Consider the following 15355-nt stretch of genomic DNA (forward strand, 5'->3'; position numbering starts at 1 on the left):
GCCCAAAACGTCAGCCTTCCTGCTCCTCTGATGCTGCTTGGCCTGCTGTGTTCATCCAGCTCTACACCTTGTTATCTCAGATTCTCCAGCATCTGCAGTTCCTACTACCTCTCATTCTACTAAATGCCATCTTTGCACCTTAACAATCTACAGACCCATAAAATAGCACAGTCTTACTGCTCTAAAAAACACTGCTCCAGGCTAACTTACTACTTGTGTTTTTATGCTTTTAAAGTTTAATTAAGAGACAGATTTCAATAAAAATATACAATCAAAAAAGAACCCAATCTACTCACTGTTGTAGATTTACAAAACAAAAGTGATATTACACTTTAAAACTAGCCACTTTGCTGCTCCCCTGTTGTGAGCTCCACCACACAAGTTTCTCCAAGGTCAGCTGTGAATTTCGCTGTTTGTTTATTTTTCTTAGAAGAACTTCAATGTCCAGACTTACTTGAAATCAAACAGCAGAGGCAGTCAGCTGTACAGATTCACTGCTGGTTCAGACATTAGAGCAGGTTTATTTTTCCGTTTGATTCAATTCCCATGCTGTCACTGCCCTTGTCTCTCTTCTGTCTTTATTAAATTGCCGTTGTTTTGATCTTTCTTTTTCCCAAAATTCCAAAGCAATGCAACAGCTTATAAAACAGTAATTACATAAATTGCATATATTTATTTCACAAAAATTTCTTGCCCCTTGTAGAGACTTCAGGCTGAATCCCAATGCTTTCTCCAATGGAGAATTTCAGAGCTTTCCCTTGACATTCAATGGCATGCCCATTGCTGAATTACCTAACTGTGGTTCTGCCATCATCCAGAAACTTGGGTTGTTTGAGCAGTTCAGAGGCTTAATATTTGTCATCAGGTAACTCACGTCGTAACTCCCCAAACCCTTTCCACTACCTACAAGATGGAAGACTCTACAGGCCTGAACCAGTGCTGTCCCAACAACATTGATAATTTGACAGCACCAAGAACAAAGCAGCTGCTTGGTTTTCAACTTAGCTCATCCACCATCTTCAACATTTATATCCACCTTTGGCGTGCAGTGGTAGCTCTATGTACTAACTGTAAAATGTGCTACAGTAGTTCATTGAGGTTCTTTCAGCAGCTTCTTCCAAACCCATAACCTCCGTTACTTCAAAGCATAAGCACAGCAGACTTGTGGAACACCATCATACAAGTTCACCTTTAAGTTATACACCATCCTGACTTGGAACTACAACTACGGTTCCTGAACTGGGTGAACATTCTGGAGCTCCCTGTGTAACAGCACTCTTGCTGTGTCTATACCAAACTGACTTCAGCAGTTTCAGGAAGTTAGCTCACCATTATCTTGTTGAAGACACGTGAAAATGTGCAATAAATACTGGCCATGCCTGTGGCATCCACATCCCATGCGCAAACAAACAAAAACAAACTGTGGAATTTCATTCTTTTAAATTGTTCTTACATCTCTATTACTTACTGACTCATTTTCATGGTCTACAGTGTAACACATATACTGCCATGAGCATGGAGTTTGTTAACCTGCATGGATAGTAATGACAGCATGCCTTCCTGCTCAGACTAACTTGACAAGGATAATTGGCTAGAAACTTACTCATAATTAAATGCCCATTCTATTACTTGAAGGTGTGTTTTTTTATGGATGGTAAAATTGAATTATCAGAAAACAATAATTGAATTTAGTTTTCTTTCCATAGAGAATCCAAGTCAATAGTGAACCATCAAGTGTAAGGACACTTGCTGTGACATTTCGACCACATCAAGATATTCTTCTACCGTAAGATCATGTTGAACTCATGGGTGTGAAGAGATCTCAAACTACACTAAAGGAGTCGTGCGAGCCTTCTGCTGTTACTGAAGAAGCTGTGAATGGATCATCATTGCCTGATGTTACTGGCCATTTTGAACAATTTAGTTCAATAAATTTATACTTATCGGTTTAGTATTAATGCTGTTTCCTCTGGTGGAAAATTTTGAGTGCTTGATGAAAGTCATCACGGGCCACTCCAAGGAGCATAAATTGATTGTCAGGAGCCATGATGAGGGGAAGCAGTACCGATCTACTCCTATTCTCTAATGGCAGAGTAATCAGGTTAGCCATGTCCCCTGGGCAGCAGCAAAATCAGTTACAGGGCAGAATTTCACAGAAATGAGAGAGGGGACATATCATTCACCCAACAACCCTCACCCCTCCACCAACAGAATAAATTTGATCCTGATCAGCTGTCACCTTTAAGTCAGTAGCACCCCACCCCTCAATCATCAGTATAAGCCTTACTCCAGCTGGCCTTGTGAGGTAAGCTTTGTACCTCCATCCTTCAGTGGGAGGAGTTTCTGTTCATGAGAGCTGCTGACCAATTTGTAAAGGTTGTTGAAACAATTTTGAATTTGAAAGTGAATTCTTTTAAATTTTAATGTGTTCTGAATATTGTGTGTATTGGATGGAACTATAGACTGATTGCAGCTCAGAATTCACCTATGATTTCTTTGCTGGGCCTTTGAAGGAACAATTCACCAAGTGCCACTCCCTCTAGACTTCCAAATGTTTTCTTTAGATAATGATTGCATTCACCTTGAAATTTTAGTTGACCTTGGCCCTACCACAAGTCTCAGGCCATGTAATCTAGGCTCTAACCACTCATTGCAGAAAAATCACCATTACTGTACTTCTTTTGCCAATTACCAAAGGTTTGCTGTCAGATTCATAAGGCAGAGCAGAAACCTCCCCCCATGAACGTAGGTTTTAGGAAAAGCAGAGTCATTGGCCAGAATCTGAGCCAGAACAATGTTGGTTCCAGTGAGATTTGTGGCAGTATCAGATGAGAAGTCTGTGAGACTCAACTCAATGTTGAGAGCATCTCATGTCGCCAAATACGCTTGTCACAATAGGTATGGCATGTTTCTCACCGAGTGGTGCTGAGATGTCAATTAAGGGGACTACTGATTGTTAAACACCTTGTTGATAATCCAACTTGCCTTATTAATATTTAGATTTCTGTCTTACCAAATTTAACAAACAAGCTAGACATCGAGAAGACTTGTCATGAACACCAGAGTAGGTGCCTGGCAGATTTAACTCACTACTTACTCCTAATAACCTCCATGTTGCTTACACACAAACTGCAGCTCAGGGCATGATCCTTGCACACCTGTCACAATACCCCCTCATCCATGGACATTGGCACCTGGCATGTGTCAAATCCTCATGACCATCTTGACACCTTTACAATACACTTGTAAGCTGCTTACAAAGCATAAGACTCGCATTGCAGGGGCACACTGGCATTGAGTATCGAAAAGCTGCAAAAGAGACACTTTGCACCCATGGCCAGACACCCAACTTATGGATTGAACCAGGCTGCATCTTGGGACTGCTCACTTGTGTCTTAGCGCTCAGTCTGTCCCACCCGTATGCTCATGCCATCCATGCCTTGCATCGTTAGTGCATTGATGCTTCAACCAGAGCTGCTGTATTAAAGTGCTGTTTAGTGCAGACATATAGACACGTTGCTTGGCATCACCAGGTGAAGCCTGGTTTGCTTCCTATTCTTTAGATGTGAAATGCTACTAGAAAATCGCAAGGTGGGCAGCATAACTGTCAGTTTGACAGATGAAAGTGCTCACATTGAGATTTGTCCAATTGTTTGCCAGGATGTGATATTTCCCTACTGGACAGTGACAAGTTGTAGGTGTCCAGTGCCACTGGGAACAGAGTAGTGCTGACGTAGAAGGTGTTCACACAGATTGTAACAATGGAGGATAAAATGTGTGGTGCAGTGGTTAAACAGTGAGTAGGGTGAAAGAATGGGGTGGCATGTATGAGGGAGGGTCAGCCATGCTGGCTATCTGCTGTGGGCATTGTGCCTTTGTGATTAACATGCCATGATATTGCTAGTGAGGAACAACACTGGATTGCCAACAGTTGTTCAGGTGCACAGTGGCCTTTCAAAGATGGTGCAGGTGCATGGGATGGCTAAGAATGTAAATTCATTGGCTGTCTTTGAGCAGATATCTACAGAGAGGTGTTTTGTTCTGGAAACGGCATGTAGTAAGATGGAGCCAATATCATTTGCTGGCAGACCTGCTGAGATAATGAGGCAGGTTTGGTAAGATAAGAAATCTTGCTAGGTTTTGCAGCAAAATCCCTTCATAAACATGACACAGCTAAAAAAATTAAAAGATTCAGCCCACTGTCTTTCTTTCATGCCATAAAGTTCATTCCCTAGCCACTGATCACATCTCCTTCCCTGGCAACTGTCTGAGGCTGACTTGTGTCTTTTACATATTTAACTATGAGACGAGCATCCAACCTCATCCGCATCTTCATGAAGACTTTCTATTTCTACCTCAGTAACGTTCTCTGACTACACCCCTAACTCAGTTGATCTGCCTCTGAAACTCTTATCAATGTCTTTATCATCTGCGAGCATGTCCATTATTTGAAAATCCTCACCAACATCCAAGATATCCAAACTCTGCTACTTAAGTCATAACGTGCTCCAAATCCTATTCACCATCTCCACCATACTCACTAAAATTGTTCGGTGTTCTAAAATTCTTATCTTTGCTTGTTAAATCCTTGCATGGCCTTAAAACATCTTAGTCTTTGAATTTCCTCCAACTACACAACTTCCTGTTAAATCTCAGCACCTCTAATTCTGGCCTCTTGAGCATCTTTTAATCTTTCAACCATATAACCACGCCTTTGAGATGCTAAGGCACAGAACTGTCAACTTGTCTTCCCAAACCTCACCATCTCTCTTACATCATCTTATGGAAATTCTCAGTGTCAAATTTTGAGTAATAATATTCTGTGAAACATCTAAACGGTAGTATATAAATACTGCTGGTGCTGGATATCTGAAATATAAAGTTCTCAAAGCATGCAGCAAATCGGGCAGATTTTGCAGAAAATGTTAACGGTGTTTACAGGTGGAAATTTATTGCCCAGAGGCAGGTTCTGAGGCTGGTGCCTCATTTAATTTCGAGGGAGGGTGAGGTGTGAGGAACCCACAACACCCTCCTTTCAAATTAGTCCAGGGGAGATAAAAGTTTGCAGATTCCCTCTCTATCGAGATGGCTTTAAGTGGACAATTGGGCTTCATCCTGCTACCGCTGGTAATCACTCAATGGCCCGCAGGGGAACCACTGTGTAGACAAGGCAGCAAGCAGACTCACCTACAGCCTTGTAGTGGCATCTCTCATTCAGCAGCTCTCTGGGCTTGATTGTGTGCCTTGATAATGGATGTCCTCTGAAGGCCAGTCCCCTGTACATTCATTCAACTACCTCCACTTGCCCCTCACCAGTGACTCCCCTCCTCACCACTGCTATCCCACCGTCACTTTCTTACTTCAGGGAACTCACCTGATGAGGGATCAAGAGAATTAACTCCTGGCAGTACTGTCAATCATGGACTCTGGTTGTAGATTTCTCTCCTATTGAGGGATGTCCTCCTACTAAATGTCCCTTGTGGGAGACCTGATAGCAGGGTTCCCACTTAATTCTCTTAGAACTCCTGTAGTTTGAATCAACAGCAGTACCACAGGTTTTGTGGCAAATATCAGTCCAGCCACCAGCCTCATTAAATTCCACCCAGTACTCAAGTCAGTGAAAAAAATAAAAAGAATTAAATCTCTCAAAAAACTGACAGACAGTTTGATACAGTGACAAACAGGAACAATACCAAAGATTAGTGTGGGTAAGATTATGACATAAGGCAAGCCTGCCAATTTCATACAGTCTATTGTATAAAAATAGTGCTATTTCCCAATGTGTAAATAGCTTGTTAGAAATGTCTTAATAACAGAGATGTATTTTACATGCTTCAATATTTCTAAGAAATTGTACAAAATAAACTTTGAAAGTATATTTTACAATAATATTTATCCCTTGAAATATGTTTTATACCTTTTAAATTCCTTACAAAAGTTTTAACATGAAGGTCTTAACCTTGCAAGAGACTACAACCAGATTTAATATTTTTGCCTGGATTTGTGACCCTACCAGCAAGATTTGGATTCTGCAGTTTGAGCCTGTGCTGTGGACCTAATGCTTAATGTAGACAATATCTATCTTGCCCAGGAAGCTAATATTATCACAAAAATAGATCATCATCCAGGATTAGCTACTGATATTTTGAACATTTAAATACAAAATGTAAGAGACAAACACACCATACTTAGGATGTAAAGTCATGAGCTTGCTAAAATTCCTGTGTGGATTACACTGTTACCCAAGAAGAAACCATGGAATATTTCACCTAAAGGTGGTCAAAAGAACTTCAGAAGACAATACTTCAAAGGGAGAGACAGCATTCAAAACACTGAACTGTGATCTCCCGTGGTTTGTGACCCAGACTGTGGATATTATGTAAGCCGAAAGAAAGGCAGTTCTGAAAGGCATGTTTCTGTTTTGCCCTTCCAGCAATACACATGAAGGGGTTAAAAACCAACTACCGGTAGTTCTCCTATAATGCAATAGTTGCATTCTTGTGTGACCTTGCGATATAGAAAATTGCCATAGAAAATTGTGTTATAGGGAAATCGCTGGAGAAAAACACTATACCCGTACAGGAGAAATTTCATGTTATCCAAACAGTGTCCACTATTCATCAATCGTGTTACAGCCAATTCACATTAACGAAACAAACGTTATAGCAGAACAACCTGTACAACCCCTGGTCTCTGTGTGATACTGGGGTGGCCTGTGGTTCAAATTACACGTGCTAAAGTGTGTTGTGACATTGAGTAAAATAATTCAGATCCTCATTCAGCATCAATTAAGAAGATTCTCAATGTACAGCCCAGATTGCAGATGGTATATTTTAGCAGGGAATCTTTCTTTAGTTCATTATGAACGTTTAGAAGATAGCCTTGTATTCAATGTTATGTCTTTGTATTTATCAATGATACTGCCTCACAGCCAACTAAATATACAGTTATTTTGCCATATTGAACAATCACTTGATAAAATAACCAACAAAGTAACTGCATTAGGCAAGATATTGAGTACTGGTGGTGGTGTTACCTTTATTGCCAAATCATATCTTGGTCTCATAGTCATTGTCAAGCAAAATACCATTAGCCCTCTTCAGACGTTACACAGGGTCAAGCTCTGGACCTCTATTGTCTATTAAGACGTAATCACCTTTTAATCTTGTACTCATTGATGTATGTTGGCTATAAAATTGGGAAAGTATTGATTTCAAAATTATTTTCCCTCATTACATGTCCTTCTGTAGTTTTACATCTCCTTGTCTATGTAACTTGTAACCTCTCTGAAACACTCTCTACAAATTGGCGTCCCTTTAAAACTAAATTGTTCTCCAATTTCCTGTGTAGCTTGAGTTCTCATTTCACTGCTGGTTTCTAATAAATAAAGACAAATAGAAAGTACAAGAAAGGTAACAGGAAGCACCGAATTCATGTTGTGCCATTGAACTAACTTCAAAGAATTATCTGGTACCATATGTACCTTATTATCAACACAATGTTTGAGAAAATTGGAAGTTTTGGTCTCAGCGTGACAATTAGCCTTCAGATGAAGGTGGACAGGGGGACAACTGTCATCCTGATATCATGAGTAGCTGCCCGATGGTGATTGTTCAAAAGGATTCAGACAAGTGATTGACACAGCATAAACAAGCAGCCCCTACATAAAGGGTATATCAGCCACGTGGCAATTCTCAGTAGGGAGCTATCTTCTTAAGATGGAAGATGGACCAGAATTACTGAGGGAAAAACCTAAAAAGAGTAACACTTCAGCTAAAGAGCACATAACCTGACTGAGATTGGCACCTCTGCACCAACAGCCTGTTGTTTCGCTGGTTTCAGTGAAACTCTCCAATTGACACACATTGTATACTCTTCTTTGTCTAGTTAACTAACATTTCACATCTAAGTATCTCTTCTTAAAAAGCTGAATAAACTATCTGAAATTTCCTTTATAAATGGTCAAGTGTCTATATTAAAAACTGTGATCACAGACCTTCGACATCTAACAGACCTACAAATCTCCTGAGATCCTTCTGTTCCCTTAATCCTGGATTTTTGTGCTTCCTGGATTAGGCCCAAAAAAGGCATCTGTGCTATCAAAAGGTAATAATGAGAACTGCAGTCTTTGCGCCTGGTGGGAACATGTAGGGGTTCACTAGTGATAGGTTCTCCAGGGAATTCCAGGTGGAAAGGAACATGGTGCTTCGGGGGTGGGGGGGGGGGGTAATGTGGTGATGCTGGGAACCTGGTGCCCTCCATGACCTACATTGCCGTCCATGATCTCTGGATTCCCAAATGTGACTTACAATGGAAAATAGTTGTGGCTATACCTACAGTGGGCAGTCATTGTTTGTTACCTGCCAAAAGAATAGACCCTGCTTCCGAGCAACAGGAAGCCCTTCAAGGGGTAATTGCATCAACTATGTACCTACAGAGTGCTGGCTGTAGTCATTTGCAATCAAAGAATCATGCATGCAGTGTATCACTGTGGGCAGTGCAAATACTGATCCCAAACAATCTCGTCCTTGTAGATTGAAGATAAATATCTTTGTGAAGCTAAAGTAATTCAAAGAATCCATACAGTGTGGAAACAGGCCATTTGGCCCAACAAGTCCACACTGACTCCCCAAAGAGCATCCCACTCAGACTCAATCCCCTACCCTATCCCTGCATTTCCCGAGCCAAAAATACCTGGACACTGCAGGCAATTTAGCATGGCCAATCCACCTAACCTGCACATCTTTGGACTGTGGGAGGAAACCCACACAGACACAAGGAGAATGTGCAAACACCACACAGACAGTCACCCAATGCTGGAATTGAACCCAGTCCCTGGCACTGTGAGGTACTGGCGCTAACCACTCAGCCACCATGCCACCCCAATTCTAGGTGGCCTCAAAAATGACTCTTGTGGGCCAGAGGACACAAAGCCAAAGCAAGGCCTCAGAGTTTGTATATGGGAAAGGAAATGATTCCGTCTCAATTTGAATTGTAACTATAATGCAACTTGCTGTTATGTTATGATGTTTCTCATGAGTGATGTGGGACTGGGAGGAGAAAGGTTCAGTCCTCACACTGCTCTTTTAATCTGTCTTTTTGTGACATAATCAGAGATGAATTCACCAGAATGAGACCAATTGTGAGTCATTCCATGGCATTCCTTGTCAGAATGTTCCAGTTGCACTGTAAGGAGGAGTATGTCATTTGTGAGTGATGTGAATGTTGACAACTTATTGCAAGCATAATGGATGGATCCAGCCACAGGAGTGATTTCATCACTGTTGCTGCAATGCAAAGAAGGTGCAGAGAAATGGAAGAGGAACAGATGTGCCATAATGCCCAGGACCAGCAGCACACTCCAACAGATGTTGACCAGCCTTCACATGAAGAGGTCACTGCTGAAAGGCTGCTCAGAATGCAGAGGACGTACCAGAGGCCCAGAGCTAATAATTTTCAAGGCATTTCCTCCCGATGAGCAAGGCACAGTGTTGGTATAGACTAATCATGTCCTGGGACACTGTCACAGAATTATTGCAACTACTGAACTGGAACCTGAAACCTGAAGGTATGGGTGACCACCAAGATGTCACCAGCTCCGTTGCACTTTTATGTGATAGGCTCCTTCCAAGAAACCATTGAGGATCTGTTGGATTTCTCAATCATCCCCCCAGGAATTAATTAAGGCTGTTAACAATGATATTTGGGCCAGATTGCACTGTTTCATTGCATACCCCTATGACGAGGTCAGTGCTGCAGCTTGGGAGTAGGATTTGGTGCCATAGCTGGCTTCGCCCAGGTGTAGAATGCAATTGGCTGTACACACATTGCACTGAGAGAGCCACATCATAAAACAGCTCAGTTTGTTCATAGAAAGGATTTCCATTCTATCAATGTGCAAGTGACCTGTGATCAGCAATTCCACTTGTTAGAAGTGTGCATTTAGTAACCCAGGAGTTACCAGAATGCCTATATCCTTTAAAACCCTCATGTTCCAGCCAAGTTTGCACTACTGCCTGGACAAATTGTGCCACATAATCCTCACATATACAGAACTGGATAAAGAGAAAAAGGGAGATGTACGGCAGATACTTGGGGCTCAAAACAACAGAAACCCTCAAGGAACAAAAACAAAGTCTGTGGATGAGAAAACAGAGATAACGTTTCGGGTCCGGTGACCCTTCCTCAGAACCTTCTGTTCTGAGGAAGGGTCACTGGACCCGAAACGTTAACTCTGTTTTCTCGTCCACAGATGCTGCCAGATCTGCTGAGCTTTTCCAGCAACTTTGTTTTTGTTCCTGATTTACAGCATCCGCAGTTCTTTTGGTTTTTTTTTAGAAACTCTCAAGGAGTGCAGAATGTGCAAAGAGAAACTTTAAAAGTGAATTAGGAGAGCAAAAAGGGACATGAAAGAATAATGGAAGGTAAAATACAGGAAAATTGTAAGTTATTTTACAGTACATAAAGAATAAAAGGGTACCTAGGAAAGAATAGAGCCTATGAAGGACAACAATGGTGATGTTTTATTCATTCATAGCATGAGGGCATTGCTAGATAGGCAGCATTTACTACTCATCCCTAATTGCCCAAAAGGCAGTTAAGAGTCAACCCACTGCTGTGGGTCTGGAGTCACAGGTAAGGATAGCAGTGTATTTCCCTAAAGGGCATTAGTGAACAAGATGGGTTTTTTGCCAATGGATTCATCGTCATCATTAGACTCTTACCTCCAGATTTTTTTTCTTTATTCATTCTCAGGATGAGGGTGTCACCGGCTAGGCAGCAATTATTGCCCATCCCTAATTGCCCAGAGGGCAGTTAAGAGTAAACCACATTGCTGTGGGTCTGGAGTCACATGTAGATGTAGGCCAGGCCAGGTAAGGATGGCAGTTTTCTTCCCTAAAGGGCATTAGTGAACCAGATGGGTTTTTCCAACAATCGACAATGGATTCACAGTCATTAGACTCTTAATTCCAGATCTTTACTGAATTCAAATTCTACCATCTACCGTTGCAGGATTTGAACCCAGATACCCAGAATGTTATCTGGCTCTCTGGATTAACTGTCTGGCGATAATACTACTAGGCCATCGCCTCCCCATATTACTGAATTCAAATTCCACCATCTGCTGTGGCAGGATTCAAAAGTGGGTCTCCAGAACGTTATCTGGATCTTTGGATTAACAGTCGAGTGATAATACCACTAGGCCGTTGCCTCCCACTGCCAAATTTGTACATAGAGATGATGGACATATATAAGGTTCTAAATTTGTGTCGGTGTTCACGATGAGAGGAATAGTGTTAGTATAGAAATCAGGGAGAAGAAGTGTGATATACTTAAAGAAAGTAGCATAGCGAGAAAGGTGATTTTGAGTGTCTGGCAGTCTTAAAAGTAGATAGATCTCCAGGGCTGGATGAAATGTATCGCAGGCTGTTGGGTGAGGCAAAGGAGGAAGTAGCAGGGGTGCTGGCAATAATTTTCACTTTCTTTCTGGCATCAGAAGAGGTGCCAGAGGACTGGAGGACTGCCAGTTGGATACCATTATTCAAGAAGATACCAGGGAATAAGCCAGAAATCCGCAGGCCAGTCAGTCTCATCTCTGTGGCAAAGAAACTATTGGAAGCAATTCTGAGGAGCAGTATTAATCTGCACTTGGAGTGATAGAGATTAATCAAGAACCGGGTTCTGTTAAGGAGCGATCATGGCTGACCAACTTGATTCAATTTTCGAAGAGGTGACCAAGTGTGTAGTTGAGGGTAATGCATTTGACACACTGTAATTGGGCTTCAGCAAGGCTTTTGATAAGGTTCCACATGGGAGATTGATCGTGAAGGTAACAGCCCATGGGATCCAAAGAAATTTGGCAAATTGGATCCAGAATTGGCTGACTGGCAGGAAGTAAAGGATGATGGTGAAGGGTGTTTTTGTGATTGGAAGCCTACGTCCAGTTGGGTTCTGCAGGGAACAGTGTTGGGGCACTTGCTGTATAAAGTATGTACAAACAATTTAGACTCAAATATGGGAGGGTTGATCAGTTAGTTCGCAGATGATGCAAAAACTGATGAGATGATAAATAGTGAGGAGGATAACCTTCGACTGCAGGAGGATATAGACAGGCTGGTCAGATGCGCTGATCAGTGACAAACAGAATTCAATCCAGATAAACGTGAAGTGATGCACTTGGGCAGGACAAACAAAGCAAGGGAATACATGACAAACAGCAGGACCCTGGGAAACATGGAGAATCAGTAGGACCTTGCTGTGCATGTACATCAATCCCTTAAGGTAACAGATGGGTTGATAACAAAAACAAAGTTGCTGGCAAAGCTCAGCAGTTCTGGCAGCATCTGTGAAGGAGAAAACAAAGTTAACCTTCTGAAGAAGGGTCACTGGACCTGAAACATTAACACTGTTTTCTCCTTCACAGATGCTGCCAGACCTGCTGAGCTTTTCCAGCAACTTTTATTTTTGTTCCTGATTTACAGCATCCGCAGCTCTTTTGCTTTTTAGATGGGTAGATAAAGTGGTTAAGGAAGCATTTGGGATACTTACTTTATGGTTCCTTTGTGGTGATCAGTGGCAAGATTCTGAAGAATTGAGAGATGGAAGGTACACCCCTTCTTCCCTGAAGGAGCTAAACTGGAGACAAGGGAAATACCAGACCACATAGTCAGTAATTGAGGTCAGCGACCTGGAACATTTGATCACCTTTTCCTCCCCGCTTCCCCACCCACCCCCCCACCCCCCTCGACCCTGAAGTCCAGCTTTCCCAGGAGCCTGTCAACAATCAAATGCTTGTCTTGCTACTGCAGGTAAAAGGCCAGCCAAGAGTGAGTGGTGGTCTCCTCTTCCTGGACAATGTACTACGCTAGGTCCAAGGCTGAAAGACCACCAATCTGCTCCAGGGTAAACAGAGCTGTTGTTGTTGTTTAAGGTGCCTGGGTCTGCCCAGTTTCATTCCTTTTTTGAAATTTTGTCGTAATTTTTACAACTGAGTAGTTTGCTAGGCTATTTCAAAGGGCGGTTAAAAGTCAACCACATTGCTGTGGGTCTGGAGTATTATGTCAGCCTGACCAAGTAGGGACACAGATTTCTTTCCCTGGATAACATTAATGAAGTAGTTGCGTTCTTCTGACAGCCAACAGTGGTTTCATGGTCATTGTTAGATTCTTAATTCCAGATTTTTATTAAACTCAAATTCCAAACCTGGAATTAACAGTCTAGCAATAATACCACTAAGTCATTGCCTCCCTGTGCATTGTATTACAGTAATTTTTTTATGAATTTAGTGAATCCCCAGAGCCAAGAATAGCTTCTTCAATTGTTGAGTTTAAGGTGTTCAGTCCCCCATATAGTCTGCAGAGGGGTCACTCTCAGTAAGGTGTAGGGTTGTTAGTGCCTCTCCACAAATGCAGAAGGCATTTGTGCTGGGGCTCCAGCAATGGAGCTTGGTTGCACAGAGGGCCTGACATGTCCTGAAACAGTTTAGGGAGGACTACCCCAACCTTAATTGAAAATCTGCCATTTGACACATGAAGTTTGGTGAAAGGAACTTGTTAGTGACCACCTATGCCTCCCATTCCTTGATCCAGAAGATAACTGGTGGATCTTGCTCAAGAAGGTTGCTCCATGTGGACCACCAAGATAGAAAACGGCTCTTCGTGCAGTATTACCTCGGGGTATTGGTCTTTTCTGCGTGTCTTAAATACTTTTCTGGGTAAATTGATTTCTCTGCTGTTGCTGTCTTTACTTCCGTCTCATTTCACAAGGTTACCACCTGATCATCTTCTCAGCCTTTCTTTATTATATTTACAAGCAGCTTCTTCGCAGGAAGACCCTCCCATGACTACAACAGCGCAACAAGGATTTCTGGACCAGAAATTTTGATCCCCAAGGATTCTGGTTCTGAAAGTTGTAAAACGGCCCCTTTGCCTTAACGGCATATGTAGAAACGTACACTTGATTATCAAGACAAATCAGCAACTAGATGTCCGTGCTTTAGCCACCAATACTGAGGCGCAGTAGCTTTTTTGGAGGGATGTACCATGTGATAAGGTGGAAATCGAAAGTGAAAATACTTTTATTCTTCTGCGAAATGGCTGTGCGAATGTTAGTGGAGGGAAAGTATCTCCAAATGAAAGTTAAGGCTTCTGCTGAGGCTCTCCTATTGTGCGCTGTGTTCGCCTTGTGGTTTGTCCGTGTCGCAGGTAAGGAACCATCCAGGTGCTGAATGCTCTCCCACTGGAAATGACAATGGAAAGTATCTCGTCAAAAATTTATTCTCAAAATGGAGTCCTAACATTTATCACAAGTTTCTATCAAACCCATTAACTGTTATCTTTTAAACAATTTTAGAATCTTTGTGTTTTTTTTTGTGTATTGGAGTTAGTGCCAGTAAATTATTGCTGAAAATACACGTGTGAGTGTCTTTTAGTTTCTATTAAAGTAATTTCTAACGCTAGAAATATTGCCACACCCATTGCCCGGGTGGGAAGCCATTACATTTCTTGTTTAAACAAAAAGTGCGTGTCTTTCGTTTTTTGTTTTAAATCTGTAATTCCTGAGTTCTTTAGCCTCAGTGTAAATCTAATATAGACAAAACGGGAAGGAACAAGAACAGGGGTTGCTGAAAAGCTCAGCCGGTCTGGCAGCATCTGTGTAGAAAAAGATGAAGAGTCAATGTTTCGGGTCCGGTGTCCCTCCACCGTACCATTGAGCCAACTTCAATATGAAGGGTCACCGGACCCGAAATGTTAACTCCGGTTTTTACCTTCACAGATGCTGCCAGACTTGCTGAGCTTTTCCAGCAACTTCTGGTTTTGCTCTTGATTTACAGCATCCGCAGTTCTCCTTATGAAACTGAAGGAGATTTGTATTGATCAACGTAGAGTCATACGGCACGGACCGTTCTGTTTAATCAGTCCATGCCTACCAAGTCACACCTGCCTGCCCTGGCCCAATTCCCTCAAACATTTCTTATTTATATACTTACCTAAATGCTGTAACTGTACCAGCATCCACAACTTCGTCTGAAAGTGCATTCCACACACCAACTACTCTGTGTAAATAAATTGCCCGTCCTGTCTTTTTTTAAATCTTTTGTCTTCTCACCTTAAAAAAGCCCCGTGGCTTGAAATACCCGACTATAGAGAAAAGTCACCTGCTACTCACCTTATTTATAATCCTATGATTTTATAAACCTCTATAAGGTCACCCCTCAATTTCATATGCTCCAGTGAAAAAAGTCCCAGCCAATCTAGCCTCTCCCCGTAACTCAAACTCTCCATTCCCAGCAACATCATGGTAAATTTCTTCTGAACCTTCTCCAGCTTAATAATATCCTTCCTATAATAGGGTG

The 15355-nt window shown here is 42.0% G+C and overlaps 3 protein-coding genes and 1 long non-coding RNA gene across 5 annotated transcripts in view; 3 read left to right on the forward strand and 1 right to left on the reverse strand.

Moving 5' to 3' along the window:
* LOC109934975 (natural cytotoxicity triggering receptor 3 ligand 1-like) overlaps nucleotides 1–5819 on the forward strand; it is a 33452-nt gene extending 27633 nt beyond the window's left edge. The window contains exon 7 of the mRNA XM_048607035.1: nucleotides 1707–5819. The gene's annotated coding sequence lies outside the window, so the exon portion shown is untranslated. The remainder of the gene's footprint in view (nucleotides 1–1706) is intronic.
* Nucleotides 1–13926, reverse strand: part of LOC125485224 — a 24417-nt gene extending 10491 nt beyond the window's left edge. The window contains exons 1-2 of the long non-coding RNA XR_007263962.1: nucleotides 13671–13926; nucleotides 12550–12636 (exon numbers count right to left, since the gene is read on the reverse strand). This is a non-coding gene — a long non-coding RNA (uncharacterized LOC125485224). The remainder of the gene's footprint in view (nucleotides 1–12549; nucleotides 12637–13670) is intronic.
* The window catches only part of LOC109934977, a 225473-nt gene that overhangs the window by 86469 nt on the left and 123649 nt on the right, over nucleotides 1–15355 (forward strand). The gene's annotated exons all lie outside the window — the stretch shown is intronic.
* LOC109934976 overlaps nucleotides 14036–15355 on the forward strand; it is a 41223-nt gene continuing 39903 nt past the window's right edge. For both annotated transcript variants that reach the window (XM_020533660.2, XM_048607034.1), the window contains exon 1: nucleotides 14036–14204. In XM_020533660.2, coding sequence (XP_020389249.2) covers nucleotides 14036–14204 — 169 coding nt within the window. The remainder of the gene's footprint in view (nucleotides 14205–15355) is intronic.

Source organism: Rhincodon typus, chromosome 17 (assembly GCF_021869965.1).
Source record: "Rhincodon typus isolate 14 chromosome 17, sRhiTyp1.1, whole genome shotgun sequence".
NCBI classification, from domain to species: Eukaryota; Metazoa; Chordata; class Chondrichthyes; order Orectolobiformes; family Rhincodontidae; genus Rhincodon; species Rhincodon typus.